This window comes from Gobio gobio (genome assembly GCF_949357685.1).
Source record: "Gobio gobio genome assembly, chromosome: 19".
Classification (NCBI taxonomy): Eukaryota; Metazoa; Chordata; class Actinopteri; order Cypriniformes; family Gobionidae; genus Gobio; species Gobio gobio.
In genome coordinates this window covers 18,635,449-18,652,941 of record NC_137112.1, presented here as the reverse complement: position 1 = coordinate 18,652,941, position 17,493 = coordinate 18,635,449, and the positions used below count along the sequence as shown (strand labels likewise).

Genomic DNA, 17,493 nt, shown 5'->3' with positions numbered 1-17,493 from the left:
TTGTGTATATGATGATTTATTTTTTGGTTTGCATACATGCATGATTATATTTTAATTTACAATATGTTAAGATTTTGTCAAGATTTAGAATATATTCAAGTACATTGAATGAATGAATGATAGATAGATACACTTAGCAAAAAAATATTTTGAGAATAATTCTGTGGCATAAATAAACCATGTCTTCCAAACTGGCAAGTGTGCATCACTTTAAAATGTTTTTTAATTGACTTCATAACTATAAAACCCTAATCACGCAACAACTCTTGCATCCAATCTTTCTTTACCAAAAGTTTACTTTCATTTTTTTAAAGTGCAAAACCTTGTAAAAAAATCAGTGACCACTGTGAGAAACCATTTTTATTTAAAATTGAAAGTCTACAATGACAGCTTAGTTTAAAATCTTTCCAAGATCATTTTTGCATATCTGAAAGTATTTTGTGCATGCTCTAAGTCAAGTGTTACAAAATTAAGACAGAGCAAGATATTATATAATTTTAATATTATATAATTATCTGAAATTTCACACAAACACACCAAATTTCTTAAATATTTGAGTAAAGGAATATAAGTTTTTACTCAAGTATTTAAACAGGCCTTGATTAATTTGTCATACCTCGAGATAAATCAAGTATCTTTCTTTCCAGCCAGGTTATAATATTCTTATGCAAAACATACAGGACAATATAATACAGAAAATACACAGCTTGTTATATTTAGTTTCATAATATAAGTTTTTTTTTTTTATATTTATGAAACGTCAACACGGTTATCTTCCAGTCTGTCCCTCAAAGATGGAATTTTCTTCTGCTGGAGTCCATCTCATGGCGCTGAAACGTAATAAGAAACAGTTAATACTGCATGACTGCCACAAATAACACCACATTTAAAACAACCTATGTTCTTCATAAGTGAGATGTTGGTTTTAGAACTCACTTTGTGAACCCATTCATATTCCCCAAACTTTGAGTCAAAGGTTCCTTTCTGTAGGGAGCGAAGTTTAAGAGTGAAGCGAGGTCCTAGTTCCTGTATGCCCACCTTCTTTTCATTCTTGAAGATGTACCTGAATTATACACATGAGTTTAATTAGGCAATGTCACTTTATTTATAAAGCACCATTTAAAACAACTACTGTTGTGTTGACCAATGTGCTGTACACAACATAATATAGAACCTAGGGGTGCACCGAACTTTCGGCCGCCGAAAATGTCATTATCGGTTTCGGGACGAAATAAAAAAAACTGCCGAAAACGTAAACCGAAAATGAATGGCATTCCCATTCCCACTGCCCCTCCCTTCCGTGCGCAAGCGCTTATTTATACTTTCGCCTGGCTCCGCAGCGCGAACCTCCGCTGACTGCGCGCGCTCTTCCCCAAACGGACGAGGCATTTATACTCGACGCGCTCGCCGTTGTGCTATTAAGTTTCACTCACGGTCGAGCTGTTATCACGCGACGCGTCTGCCTATCAAAGATGAAGCATGTCAGCGGTATGAGAACAAAGAGACGTATCCAGCTGAACTACCCATTGCCAGAAGCGACAATCCCCTTGACTACTGGCGCGTGAACGAAGGCCGCTTTCCATTGCTTGCGCGGATTGCACGCAGGTTATTTATCTGCCCCAAGCGCCAGCACAAACAGTGCACATACAGACTATTCAGTGCAGCATCTCATGTTCTTAATGAGAACCATTCTGTGATTTTCTGTGCAGTTATTCAAATAATTGTGGATCTTTTTTTGCACAACTGTTAAAAAACTATTTTATTTGATGGAACATAAAACTTGAAGAATAAAATTATTTGGTTTTATTATTTATATTTATTGTAAAAAATAAAAATATTTTAGGTTTTGTTATGCAACTTAATAAAAGTTTGATTATTTTATTGGTTTGTGATTTTTTTTTTTTTTTCATTTCAGATCCATTAAATTCAAGCTATATATATTATATATATAATATTTTACAATACTCTTTTAAAAGAAGCCATTTTCGGCTTCAGTTTCGGTTTTCGGCCAAGCGCATCCTAAATTGTCGGTTTCGGCCCAGAATTTCCATTTCGGTGCATCACTAATAGAACCCAATACAGATTGACACACAACAAACAATAACCAGACAAAACAGGAACTGCATCATTGATTAAAAGCTAGTCATGTAGAAATAGAAGTTCCTAAACTGTATATGATTTGTAAAAAAAAAAAAATGTCTTCCTCCACAAAGTACGCTAGGGCACCACAACAGGCACCTCCAAACCAAGCACACCTAGTCTGGTTGTGACCTGACAGAACAAAAGTCATGTTTGGGTGCCCCTTCTTTCTTTTTTTCCCTTTTTTTTTCTCTGTGGCTTGGACCATGGTGTGCACCAGGCAGCTCCCCAGCCAGAGACACCACATCCAACTCAGATATCAATCCAATAGGGGTGTAAAGGTACACAAAACTGACGGTTTGGTACGTACCTCGGTTTTGAAGTCACGGTTCGGTACAGCGGTTTTAAAAAATGGCTTATTTACTTTTATTAAACAGTGGTTTACTGAAAAAATTGTGTCTGTCCTTAAATGAACTAAATTATAACTAAAAGTTTCTTAAATATAATGCTGTAAACTATATAGGGAGCCCTTACTTGCACATTATTACTATAATATTTAAGGTTAACAGAGCCCAAACTATGAGCCTATATTCAGCTGATATTCATGTTTAGTTATAGGATAATCAACACTCAAATAACACATTGTGTGCAAACATGTAAACTTCACATAAGGCAGTTTTTGTATTAACTCCTAAATAAAATTATGTTTTTTCTCCATTTCGTTGTTGAAATATAATCTTAGTGACTGTCATTTTCATGACAGATTTATCTAAACATAGCATTAAATAATCAAGACATCACTAACAGGTTAAGTAGAATTATATAATTATATATATATATATTATATATATATATATATATATATATATATATATATATATAAGCTAATATAGTGCATATATTTAGTGAAAGAGTTGATTTCTCTAGTGAATTAACAGCTGTGGACACAACGACTTCTGACTCTGAGGTAAATGATGCTGCGTGACATTGTTTACAAGCTGTTTGGCGTCTTTCCGCGATTGAAACACTGATTGAGCGATTACACGACATATGCAGACTGATCTCAAGAAATGGCGTATGTATGACACGCCAATTCGTATGCCATTTTGGCGTGCTATCAAGACGCATAATCGCTTTTTAGTGTGTTTATCAACGCCGTTTCATTCTATCCCCCTACACTGCCCCTGCCCCTAAACCTACCCATCACAAGAAACATTCTGCATTTTTACATTTTCAAAAAAACATCATAGTATGTTTATAAATTCATTTACATTCACGCAGAATCACACGGCGTAGACATACACACGGAATTACACGGTGTAGACATACACGCGGAATCACAGCGTAGACGTACACGCGGAATCACACGGCGTAGACATACACGCGGATAGCTCAAAATGCGTACAGATAACACGCCATTTGGCTTTAGAAAGTGGCGTGTATGCTTACGCAAAGTCATGATGTCAAGTGTTATCCTCAACATACCTTAAGATATTAATTAATGTTTATTCTTCTGGAAGAGATGATCGTGTTCACTCGCGCGCGCGCGCCGCTGCCGCTTGAATTGACGCGCCTATACAGTAATCAGTCGTCACATTAAAGAGCGTCAAAACGGCATTTATCGTTTGAATTTCGTGATAAAATGGACTGAATACTTAATATGTTCGAGTGGGAACTAGGATTGAAGTGTGTTCCGCGCTTAAAACAAGCCGACTGTTAACTGTTAAAGATTGCATTCGTAACCATTCGGTACACACGCGCACCGAACCGAAAGCCCTGTACCGAGACGGTTCAGTACGAATATGTGTACCGTTACACCCCTACAATCCAACACAGTTATTTACATGAGAAAAGGGATTGGGGCAAAGGTGGTAAGAGGGAGGGGCCAGTCAACCCATCAGCCGAGTCTGTGATGACCATGCCAACAGGACGTGCCAGTCGCACCCACCGACAGCACCTAGAACAGTTGCCTGACCCAGACCATATATTTTATAAAATGAATTATACAAATTATATTTACTTTTTTTATATTTATATATTTACTTTTAAATATTTATATATAATATTTATTTAGGATAAGAGAAGGAAGCAAGACAAATAGCTTTATAACATCAATAGCAATACTAATACCACCATTCATACTACCATCATCATCCAACAACAATAAATAGTAATTTAGATTTTACTATTATAGATAATAAATTAAAAGTATAGCTTATAGAACATATATATAAAAAAAATAATTGTAGAATGATGTATTCAATAATACTCAGAGATTATTTATTTTAAGTTTGTGAACAAGTATTTGGGAGTGCGCGTGGGTCCGGTTCCAGGTAACTGATTTATATGAAGATAAGTTAGGAATGGTTTCCAGATATCAAGAAATGTAGATATAATATTCTTGTAAGTGTATGTTATTTTTTCTAATGTGATGTATTCTGTAAGAAGATTGGTCCAGTGACTGATATGTATGCAATTTTTGGATTTCCAATTAAACAATAGTTAATATTAAATTAGTTAGCGATAGTTAGTGAAATGAGGAGTGGGTTTTTATATTGGAGTGGGTTTTTATATTTGACTGGGAGATTATCAATCATGCAATGCGGCAATTCTTTCCGCACTCATGGCCACAGGAGAATACTTTGAAAGGCACGCACATTCAACTGTGTGCAAGAAAGGAGTGGAACGGGGGGAAATTAAGTATACCTGGGCCTTAAAAACTAATGCAAATTAGGCGCGGTTCCATCAAGTTGTTCGATATTGGTAACATAGTAACCAACAGTGAATAAACCACCAATAGAGGAAACAGCCGATTAGTCACGTGGGTTTAGTGTTCGCTACTTCAGAATTTATTCGCCAAATACGTTTCTCTCTCACATTATTCACATTAACTTTTTTTCACAAAAGTCAAAAACCACCAGCGAGCGTAAAAACTTTTTTGCAAACTAAGGGATTTTTCCACTGAAATTTGCCATTTCCATCACTCGTTTCTGATGCAATACTTCAAAATGTGCATGAAAACAGGGTGATGGGTGAAACATAGCTAATGACTGGAAACATTTCTTCCCTCTATTATGTCAGTCTGCTCTTATAATGCAGTCATTTAGAATGATAGTGATTTTACCTGACTAGTACTTGTTCACACTTTCCCATGTGCTGATATGATATGATTAGACAAATGATTTTAGCTGGTCATTTTGTGTGAGGGCCTAAAAAAAATTAAAATTTAGGTTGTGATAGTTTTTTTGTTGTTGTGCCAATTAAGCTTTTTGCAATCATTTAAAATTCATCTGATCACTCTGCACAATAATCTAGAAACAATATGAATCAACAACTGAAGCAGCAAACTTTCCAAAACACAAAATGAATGTCACTGCCAAAACTTTTGGCCACAGCAGTAAGCTTTAAGGCATGCCTCATTTTTATGCAGCCTCATTTTCAATTACCTTCAAACAACTCAAATGAGAGAAAATTTACCTGTGAAACCTGAAAAAGATGAAATCTCTCTGGTTGTGAAATGTGGCGACCTGACGGCCCACAAACTGTGGATCATGAGGATATAGAGCGGCAAACAGCCGGCCGATGGAGTGACCAAGTCTAGTAGTGAAGTTGTTGAGGATGACTTCTGGGACGTGTTCTGTTGGGGACTTACCTTTTCTCTAGTGAGGAAAAACAGAAAAGGTTAAGGATAGAGTTGTGCACCTTTCAAAAATGACAAAATATGTAGCAAATAGGATGCAGAACTGCAATTATTTTTTTTTTTAATTTTTGTTGTAGCTGTTATTTCAAACAGTGAGTATTAAAATTTACACATATATACACATATACATATATATATATAAAAATATCGATTTCTCGTTTTTAATCGATTCTCACTTTTACAAAACAATATAGATTCTTAAATCCCAAAAACATAAATATCGTTTTGCCGCTGTGGCGCGAGATCGTTCTGCCGCATCTCAGCTCAAGAGAAACAGCAGCGCGGAGCAAACATGAACGGATCTTCTCTTCCACCTTAATACCATTAACAGCGCGAAATAAACACGAATGAGCTTCTGAAAGTGTGTTAAAAGATGCAGGACAACTTACCGAAATCCGTATCATGTCACATAGAATCGCTCAATCAGTGTTTCAACCACAGAAAGATATAAGTAAAATGGCTTACAAGTAAACAATGTCACGTAACGTCACAATTACCTCAGAAAAACCATATCCAGTGTCCATAAACTCGTTAGTCAGCTAGAAAAATTAACTCTAGAGAGGAGCATTTTGCTTATTATATGCACCACATTACATAGGATATTCATTGTCAATGTTCTTCAATATTTAATAAATCTGGCAAGTTTTTATAACAGCCACCCTTTAAATGTTTATATTTAAAAAATAAAATAAAAATTGGAGTAGAATTATGATTATGTAATTGTAAAGTTAATATTATAACTATTATATAAAAAAAACATAATTTAGTGTCATTTAAGTGTTTGTATACAAATCAGTTAATTTTTACCTTCAATATTAGTAGGCTAATGTAGTATCAACTGACTCCCATAGTTTACAACATTAGTTCAGAAATTAGTTTTCCTTGAGAAAATTTTCCATGAATTATACCTGATACATATCCAAAATAATCGATATTGAATTGAATCGAAAATCGAATCGAAAGCTTGTGAATCGAAATCGAATCGAATTGTGAAATTTGTTACAATACCCAGCCCTAATATATATATATATATAGGGACATTTTAATACTCACTGTTTGAAATAACAGCTACAAAAATATTGGATACTGGAAGAACACCTAATTTCCCAGAATGTCCCAATTACTTTTCAAAATGAATTATATCCTCAAATGACATTTTGTGGAGCTGTAGGGCAGTTTGACACAACTGAACTTTAACTATATTAACTGTCTGACCAAACAAGTAATCAACATATCAGGCAATTTCACAGGAATGAGTCCTAGAACCCAGAAACGAGTTAGCATTTTTGAACTTCTGGTTCCATCTTCCCAAAGTCAATGTTTTTCCCAAACGTGACAAATAACAGGCTAATTTTTTTCAACTAAATAAAAATAAGAAAAGCAAGTTAAATTTGATTTTATATCAGTTAACATTATATTATTTATAAGTAAATCTTTTTTTATGGTTTTAGTTTTTGTTAACTATAATAACAATAATGCTAGTAAAATATACACCGATAAAGGTTCACAGGTGAAGAGAATAACATTGATTATTTCTTCATCACAGCACCTGTTAGTGGTGAACTTGCGACAGGGTCATGGACGGCCAAGGCTCATTGATACACATGGGGAGCAAAGGCTGGCCTGTGTGGTCTGATCAAACAGACAAGCTACTGTAGCTCAATTTGCCTGATTTCTGATAGAAAGGAGTCAGAATACACAGTGCATCGCAATTTGTTGCATATGGGGCTGCATAGCCGCATATCAGTCAGGGTGCCCATGCTGACCCCTGTCCACCGCCAACAGAGGGCACGTAAGCATCAGAACTGGACCATGGATCAATGGAATAAGGTGGCCTGATCTGATGCATCACGTTTTCTTTGACATCACGTGGATGGCCGGGTGCATATGCATCGCTTACCTGGGGAACACATGGCACCAGGATGCACGTTGGAAGAAGGCAAGCAGGCGGAGGCAGTGTGATGCTTTGGGCAATGTTCTGCTGGGAAACCTTGGGTCCTGCCATCCATGTGAATGTTACTTTGACACGTACCACCTACCTAAGCATTGATGGAGACCATATACACCGTTTCATGGAAACGGTATTCCCTGGTCGCTATGGCTAGGATAATGCGCTTGCCACAAAGGAAAAATGGCTCAGGAATGGTTTGAAGAGCACAACGAGTTTGAGGTGTTGACCTCAATTCCCCAGATCTCAATCCAATCGAGCATCTGTGTGATGTGCTGAACAAACAAGTCCGATCCATGGAGGCCCCACCTTGCAACTTACAGGACTTAAAGGATCTGCTGCCATTATCTTGGCGTCAGATACCACAGCACACCTTTAAGGGTCTAGTGAAGTCCATCCCTCGATGGGCCAGGGCTGTTTTGGCAGCAAAAGGGGGACCAACACAATATGGCCAACACAATATTAGGGAGGTGGTCAATGTTATGCCTTATCGGTGTATATATTTAATAATATGTGTCAAATAATGTTGTTAGTCTTTCCTTCCTGTGAAGGGGTATGCCAGACCGAAGCCAAATTAAATTAGCTTTTGCTTTAAATTAAATGGAAATTCAATTTAATAGTTTGTGTAACCAAATAATAACTAGGGCTGGTCCGAATACCATTTTTTGAGCTTCGAAGCTTTGGTAGTAATCAACATTGAATATTCGAAGCTTAGGAGGGAAGGAGCTGAACATATCCGTCTCTCTAATAAAGGCTGGAATTTGGAGAAACGGCGCTCTTCACGTGGGCAGGGCTTAGGCTATATGCTCCACGAACGGGCAATGAACTAGTGATACAGAACACACAGGTCTGTTACGTCCCAGTTTTGATATAGTATAGTAGGCCTAGCTAGTAAAAATAATTATGTTCAGTTATAGAACAGACTAACTAGAGCCCCTATTTCTGCCCCATGGGGCCGGGCTTCGGGCCAATTTTCACGGTCATACCTCAAACGCGGGCCTTTTCCTTCATTTTATATTTTAGGCATTCATTAATTAAAAGAAACAATGAGGTGTGCTGCGCTGGTGGAAACAACATGAGACCATGACACCACAACTGTCAAGACGGCTCGCACAGTGTTTAGAGTATCGCCGCAAATGAGTAAAGCAAGCCAACACGCAAATTGCCGAACGTCTTAGATGCTCAAACACACAATCATCTTCACTAAAATGAACAAGACTAATGCTCTTACAGTGCTTAGGTCACTTGTTCTGATATCGCGGTCTTTGATCTTGAAATGAGCTGATGAATATAATGCAGCTCATATCTATCGCTTTCGTTGACGTGAACTCCGTTAAATGTGCATAGGCTAGTACAATAATTGAAGATCGGATTTATATTAATTTTGCGGAGAGGTGTAAGTTAAGACAACCTGCCTGTTTTTTATTTATTTATTTTTGAACACGTTTACGCAAAAAAAAAAAAAAAAAAACTTATAAGCAAGACAAGTTAAGTGTTGATTTAAGAGGATAAATGGATCAAACATGTGTTGTTAACTCACTCAGTCCGCTTGGTCGTTACTTTAAAAAACAAAACTTTAATTTAACAAACAAAAAAATGCTTTAAACATTTTTCTAAATTAACTTAATAAAGAAACGAAACTAAATATAACTACTTTGACATTAAAAACAAAACTGAACTATTTTAATGGCTGCAACGATGTGTAATAGGGAGGAATGTTTACTCAAAAAAAAAGGTTATATATGGCACTAAAATAAAAATAAAAATTAAATAAAAATAAAAAAAAACACGTCACTTCACTTTATTTGTTTCATTTGCACCGTTGCGAGCAGCAGCACCTGCCTCAGATTGTCAAAAATGCCTTTTTACTGTGGTGGTGGTGGTGATGGTAGGCTAAATGTTTAAACCAACATTGTGATGCTTGAAGTGTTTTATATCTATGGATTTTATTATAAGTAAGACAAGTCCAGTGTTGATTTGAAAGGCTAAATTGATCAAACATGCGGTTAACTCACTGTCAGCCTCTGGCCGCTTGGTCATTACTTTAAAAAAACTAAAACTTTAATTTAACAAACCAAAAAATGCTTTAAACATATTTCTAAATTAACTTAATAAAGAAACGAAATATAACTACTTTGACATTAAAAACAAAACTGAACTATTTTAATGGCTGCAACGATGTGTAGGCCTAATCGGGAGGATAAAAAAATGTAATAAAAAAAATCACGGGACTCGGGCCGATAGTTTTGGTAAGCTGTCGGACACGGCCGGGCTAGGGCCTAGATTTAAGGCCCGTGCAGGGCTCTAAGACTAACTACAATTAAAAAACTGAACATGCCACTCGAGCCAAACTAACGGGCGTCTCAGCACATCAGCAGCAGCAGTCAGATCATATTCTTCACGAGAGCGAGGAGCTAAATTACAAGATGATCGCGGAGTATTTGGTTTCAAAGTAGGGGTGCACGATATATCGATTCAATATCGTTATCGCGATATCACGTTGCCCGATATTATATCGTAAGTCTCGCGATAATTATGCAATATTTTGTTTATGACAAAATGAGACGCGTTTCACTGTATATACATTCTTTATCGGATCTATTTTTTTTCAAACCGGGTCCCTCCTACTCGCTCCAAAGCTAACCGTCACTCTTTCACTTCTTCCTCGCTCTACACACACACACCCTTGTCGGGCCGGCTCGACGCACACACCAGCCCAAAACAAAACGAAGTGAAAGAAAAGAAAGGACCTAAAGAGAGAGCGAAGGGAGCAAGTGGAGCAAAAGAAAGAACACAAAAATAAGAAAATGAGTGCTGCTCAGGGAGAAGATGAAATAGTTAAGAACCACCACAAGCCACTTTACGATGGGTGGTTTTGCATTTAATGAATTATTTTTATTTCTCTCCGGTTTAAATATTTCTCTCAGTTTATTTTGGCTCTGTTTGAGTGTGCCTTACAGTCTACGCGCTGATATGAGCAGATATCCGATCACTATAGAGACAGAGCGACACGCGTCATAATCTGAAGACCACGCCCACCGGGGGGGAAACAATCGAATGCTCTCCATTGACTTTGCATTGCATGAAGCGGCATCCTTGTCATTTCGGACTTATAACAAAAAACAGAACAATGTCTAAAAGCGAATATGTGACAAAGTGTACATGTATTTACTCCACACATAGGTATACTAAGGCATACTGAGTGTCAGGATCCCAAAATTTACCCATTCTTCCTGCTGAAGCATCACGTTTTACTGCCTTAATCCACTTTTGTCTCCTTAAACTCTTGTTTTTTTTGGTCGACAGCTTATAAAAACGTATTTCTGTGATTTTTAGCTTGTTTGCTATACACTTTGTCACATATCAGCTTTTAGACATTGTTCTGTTTTTTGTTATAAGTCCGAAAGCCTCACGCAATGCTAAGTCAATGGAGAGCGTTGATTGTTCCCGTTGTCAGTTATGTCTAAAGTGAAAGTAAAACCGTGTGTGTCTGTGTATTAGATGTGTAGAGGTCTTACATTGACAGAAGCGCAGCCTTTAGTGAACATGCTTCCGCTTGTCCTTAAAGGGACAGTTCACCTCTAAAACAATGTCATTATTTACTCATCTAATGTTATTCAAACCTGTATTAATTTCTTCTGTTGAACACAGACAGTTGAATACCAGACAGTTGATGGTAGCCATTGACATCCATATTGAACCGAATTGAATTGAATTGAATATTATTATTTGCTACAATGAGGACCAGCAACTGTTGGTTTCCAACATTCTTTAAAATATATTTTATGTCCAACAGAAGAAAGAACTTTATTCAGGTTTAAAACAACTTGAGCGCCAGTAATTGATGACAATTTTAATTTTTGAGTGAACTATCTCTTTAATTTTACATTTATTCATACACTTTCATGCTGTACTGCTCTGAACTGCCACTGTAAATCTTTATATATATTTATTTTATATTATACTATACACTAGGAATGTGTACAAGGTTTTTTTTAAGTAAAGTTTTAAGTAAGGTTTTTCCAAGTCTTTTAAGTAAAATTAAAAAAGAGTATTGCAATAAAAACAAAAAATTATAATAAAAATAATAATAACTCTCTGTTCCTGTCGGCTAAGAATAGAATAGAAAAAAACTGATGTGACAAGCCATCAGAACCGAACCAAAAACGTGGTTAAAAACCGAGGTATGTATTAAACCGTGGACTAACTGTATTGTTGCATCCCTACTGTACAACCAGACATTTTCTGTAACTTTTGTCATTTTACATAGGTTTAAAAATATCGAAATTAATATCGATATCGCAATATTCATTATCGATATCGCAATATCACATTTTTGTGAATATCGTGCACCCCTATTTCAAAGCGATGTAAAAGCACCTATTTAAGGGAGTTTGTCATTGTACTGTTTTGTTGCTATGTTTTTCATTAAGAATAATAGCTAATGAACCCACAATTCAAGCAACCCGCCCCTGAATTGGCAAACCGAAAGTAAACTGCGCACGGCTGCATGCGTTCAGCAATGAGGGAAATTTTTTTCACAGTCACATCCCTAACGTGTAAAAAGGATAATACATTTTGATTCTATTATTCTATTTTCCACAATGTCAAACGAACGCAGTTTAACCCAAAATGCAAGCTCAGACATCATGGCTTCTGCCATATAAGCTCGTGCAGTTGTCCGCTCTGGTGCAGGGAACACTAAGAAGAATATATTTATTAAGTATAAGGAGGCTATTAAAAATGGCTTGGCTAGAAGATAATTGAAAAAAAAAGTATTGTATTTTATAGTGAATTTATAGTGTAAACATATGCAAGCGCGAATGAGAGCCGTTTTGAGCGGGATGCCAGGTGTTTGCGGAAAAACAACAAAAACGAATATTCGAATCACAAATTTGAAAATCGAATACCAACCCATCGAACGAATATTAGAATATTCTGGTCCAGTCCTAATAATAACCAGGGTGAAAATTGGACACACTGCGTGACTTATTTAATAAACATGCCCGAAATACAACGGGACTCTTATTTTGATATGTCTATGCTTTATTGAGATAAAATATGCATTACTACAACCATATACAACATACAGGTGCTGGTCATATAATTAGAATAGCATCAAAAAGTTGATTTATTTCACTAATTCCATTCAAAAAGTGAAACTTGTAAATTATATTCATTCATTACACACAGACTGATATATTTCAAATGTTTATTTCTTTTAATTTTGATGATTATAACTGACAACTAAGGAAAATCCAAAATTCAGTATCTCAGAAAATTAAAATATTGTGAAAAGGTTCAATATTGAAGACGCCTGGTGCCACACTCTAATCAGCTAATTAACACAAAACACCTGCAACGGCCTTTAAATGGTCTCTCAGTCTAGTTCTGTAGGCTACACAATCATGGGGAAGACTGCTGACTTGACAGTTGTCCAAAAGACAACCATTGACACCTTGCACAAGGAGGGCAAGATACAAAAGGCCATTGCAAAAGAGGCTGGCTGTTCACAGAGCTCGGTGTCCAAGCACATTAATAGAGAGGCGAAGGGAAAGAAAAGATTCACAAACAGTGGACTGCAGCTGGAGTCAGTGCTTCAAGAACCACTACGCACGGACGTATGCAAGACATGGGTTTCAGCTGTCGCATTCCTTGTGTCAAGCCACTCTTGAACAACAGAAAGCGCCAGAAGCGTCTCGCCTGGGCTAAAGACAAAAAGGACTGGACTGCTGCTGAGTGGTCCAAAGTTATGTTCTCTGATGAAAGTATTTTGCATTTCCTTTGGAAATCAGGGTCCCAGAGTCTGTAGGAAGAGAGGAGAGGCACACAATCCACGTTGCTTGAGGTCCAGTGTAAAGTTTCCACAGTCAGTGATGGTTTAGGGTGCCATGTCATCTGCTGGTGTTGGTCCACTGTGTTTTCTGAGGTCCAAGGTCAACGCAGCTGTATACCAGAAAGTTTTAGAGCACTTCATGCTTCCTGCTGCTGACCAACTTTATGGAGATGCAGATTTCATTTTCCAACAGGACTTGGCACCTGCACACAGTGCCAAAGCAACCAGTACCTGGATTAAGGACCATGGTATCCCTGTTCTTAATTGGCCAGCAAACTTGCCTGACCTTAACCCCATAGCAAAACTATGGGGTATTGTGAAGAGGAAGATGCGATATGTCAGACCCAACAATGCAGAAGAGCTGAAGGCCATTATCAGAGCAACCTGGGCTCTCATAACACCTGAGCAGTGCCACAGACTAATCGACTCCATGCCACGCCGCATTGCTGCAATAATTCAGGCAAAAGGAGCCCCAACTAAGTATTGAGTGCTGTACATGCTCATACTTTTAATGTTCATACTTTTCAGTTGGCCAAGATTTCTAAAAATCCTTTCTTTGTATTGGTCTTAAGTAATATTCTAATTTTCTAAGATACTGAATTTGGGATTTTCCTTATAATCATCAAAATTTAAAGAAATAAACATTTGTAATATATCAGTCTGTGTGTAATGAATGAATATAATATACAAGTTTCACTTTTTGAATGGAATTAGTGAAATTAATCAACTTTTTGATGATTTTCTAATTATATGACCAGCACCTGTATTACAATATAAACACCGTAAAGTAAACGGTGTCATGAATTATCAGCATTCATTTAGAAACATTCGCATGGCATAAATTAATTGATTGTGAACTGATCTCAGGCCGACTGAAGCACTGTTGCATGACCATGTAGAACGCACAACAGCGCCACCTTCAGGCTCTGAAACATGAAGCGCTAATATTTATTTAATGAAATCAGCCTTTTGAAGTTTAATAATCACATTAGGCAGTACTGCGATTTATGTTTTTCCATCCCCAAAATATAAGACGCTTGTGATGATCATTAAGACAGTTGTTACATCATTTAAGGTATTGAAGACTTTTTATGATCTTACATTTAAGAAAACTGATCCGCAGGGATTTATTTATTCCCACACATGCTTCAAAATACATTAAAAAGTTCGGACACATCTATTTTTAGTCACAAATGTGAATGAAATGGTTGCACTGTCGAGTCCTGATAGATGTGTTCATTTGTGAAGATAACATGATGAACAATATCAAACGCTTGTTGTTAAATTAAAAAAAAAAACCCACTAACCTTCATTTCCTTGCGAAGACGAACACTGCTGAGTTTGAAATGTGCAGTTGGCCCATCAGGTAGGTGACAGAGAACCAAACCATCTGTGACACTTTAAGTGAGGGAAAATTCTTCATGTAGAATTCAGCGAGCGTTTCTCATTACCTCATTAAGCAGACAACACACAGATCTAAGATAATGAAGTCTGAACAAAGGATACTTGGCACCTTTCTGTCCTCATTGATCACTATCAGATAAGTGAAATCTCTAGATATACACTGTGGAATGACTCTCTTCAATGCCAGACCTCTTCTGTAGTAGACATGCGCATGTGGGATTACTGTTGCCAGCTGATCACAAAACCTCACTGTCCTCTGAAAACAGGCAGACACAAACCCATAATAATTTTTTTTAAGGATATTACTATATTCTTAAATGGTCATTTACAACAAGAGTGAATTAAAAAACAGAAACTTGAACTCACTCCTCTGGGCCTGTCTGAAGTGGTGATGAGAACTTTGGGATTTGTCAGTCGATTGAAGTAAGCAGCGAACTCATCAGTTCCTTCATCAAAAGCCACCTGGATTTTTTAAAAACAAAATTTGCCCAAGTTACTTTCAAACTTGTAAATTATGTCTACAGAAACAGCAGGCAGCAGGTGGAATAGGGTTCACAAATCATCACCTCCTCATCCTCTGGATTGACTGTAGTTTCATCATATATTCTCTGGTTTTCTATAGTCTTGGGAACTTCTTTAGGTGGAGCCTGAAAAGAGAAAATACATGAAAACACCAATAAAGAAAACATGAAAACCAAATGAAATTTTCTGGTAAAGACTTGCAACAAACAGTTTTATTATGCCACTAATCATCTGCAAATTTAATGCATTTTTAGGTGAGCAAAATGCCTGTTAAAAATAGTATATTGGTAGAAATTAGATAAAAGACCATGTATAGCAAGAATGAACTGGTTCTTTTAATGCAGGGGTGTCCAAACTTTTTTAAAAGGGGGCCAGATTCGATGTTGTGGACATACTCGGGGGCCGGTCCCTTTTCTATTATATATATATATATATATATATATATATATATATATATATATATATATATATATATATATATATATATATATATATATATATATATATATATATATATATATATATATATATATATATATATATATATATATATATATATATTTACGATTACGATTCAGAGGGCTGCGTTGCGATTATAAAACGATTATCGATGCATCTTTTTCTCTATACAGATTTTCTTTTTTCTCTATTGGTAATTTTAAAGCAAAGTATTTGTAATAACCCATAATGAATTTACTTCCAATATTTTGTATTAATAAAACAAATAGAAGTGTTACAGAAAGGTTACATTTGCCAGAATGTCCCAACATTCGAAGAACCAACAGGAAACATGTGTAGCAGCATACTTGTAAATTAATACTGACTTCAGCATATTCTAAATCACTAACATAAAGTAATGAGCAATACCCTCCTGTTATGTGCAAAGAATAATATAATATAATCTTCAGACATAAAAAATAAAAAATATGTTGCTGTACCAAAACATCACAGCTTTTATACAAAAAATATAGAATTCTGTACCAGCAGCTCTCATACAAAAGTAATGCTTGTGGACTTCAGCATATTCTGAATAACTAGTAACTAGGGATGAAACGATTACCGGTTTCACGATAAACCACGATAAAATTTAGTGACGGTTAGTAATATCGTATAAAATTTTATTATCATTAAAACCGCGTGTGATTATCACGGTTGTGAAAACTCGCGGTAAATCTTGTCCAGTCAGCGTCAGTCTGGCGCAGCACCGCTGCTTTCTGAATGAGGAGAAATGGCAGAAAGCAGTGACAGCACTCGGGGGATTGTTCTGCCTTCTAAAAGGACCAAATCTGAGGTGTGGTCATATTTTGGCTTTTACAAAAGTCCTGAGGGAAACTTAATCTAAGATGGTCACCCTGTCTGCAAACATGCCAGAAGAAAGTCGCTGTAATAGGGAAAACACTTCAAAACTACGAACGCAAGGCAAGTGGACTTTGACCTTAATAGCAAAACTACGTCTGGGAAATAATAACGTGAAGCGAACGAACAAATTCAGACAAGACTAGGGTGACATTTAAAGGATAATAATCAGGGTTTGACATTAACAACCGCCATTTGCGAGTGTAACGTTATTTCGGCTGCACACTAGCCACTCTGGCTGTTGAACTTATTATAGTCTTCTCAAAAGCCATCTGTTATAATCGCGTTGCGCATTATAAGCACTTACACGTGCTTCTATTGAGTTTATGAATGCAATATCTCATAATCAGAGGCGTTCAGATTAGCTGAGTTTTGTTCAGAGCGCGCGCCGCTCTCACTCGCTGAAATCTGCACTCAAAGCAGAGATAAACGTGTGCTGTACGCAGGAGATTCATTCATCATACTGTGGATGACTGTTTTTGTTCTATTTCAGCAGCGAAAATGGTTTAAAAAAAACACAGCAGAACCACAGCGCATCTGATATGACTGGCATAACGCTGGTGAATTTAGGGACCGTCTGTAAAGTTACACACAACATTGGTAACGTTATACACGTTTCAAACTTCAATAGCATTTGAAGAGAATGAC

At 36.6% G+C, this 17,493-nt stretch overlaps 1 protein-coding gene across 1 annotated transcript in view; it reads right to left on the bottom strand.

The window, feature by feature from the left end:
* Positions 1-200: 200 nt before the first annotated feature.
* The window catches only part of rpf1 (ribosome production factor 1 homolog), a 30,226-nt gene continuing 12,933 nt past the window's right edge, over positions 201-17,493 (bottom strand). Inside the window, exons 3-9 of the mRNA XM_079843970.1 lie at positions 15,534-15,614; positions 15,334-15,429; positions 15,070-15,223; positions 14,871-14,953; positions 5,557-5,738; positions 937-1,063; positions 201-830 (exon numbers count right to left, since the gene is read on the bottom strand). Of these exons, the coding sequence (XP_079700096.1) occupies positions 789-830; positions 937-1,063; positions 5,557-5,738; positions 14,871-14,953; positions 15,070-15,223; positions 15,334-15,429; positions 15,534-15,614 (765 nt within the window). The 3' untranslated portion in view covers positions 201-788. The remainder of the gene's footprint in view (positions 831-936; positions 1,064-5,556; positions 5,739-14,870; positions 14,954-15,069; positions 15,224-15,333; positions 15,430-15,533; positions 15,615-17,493) is intronic.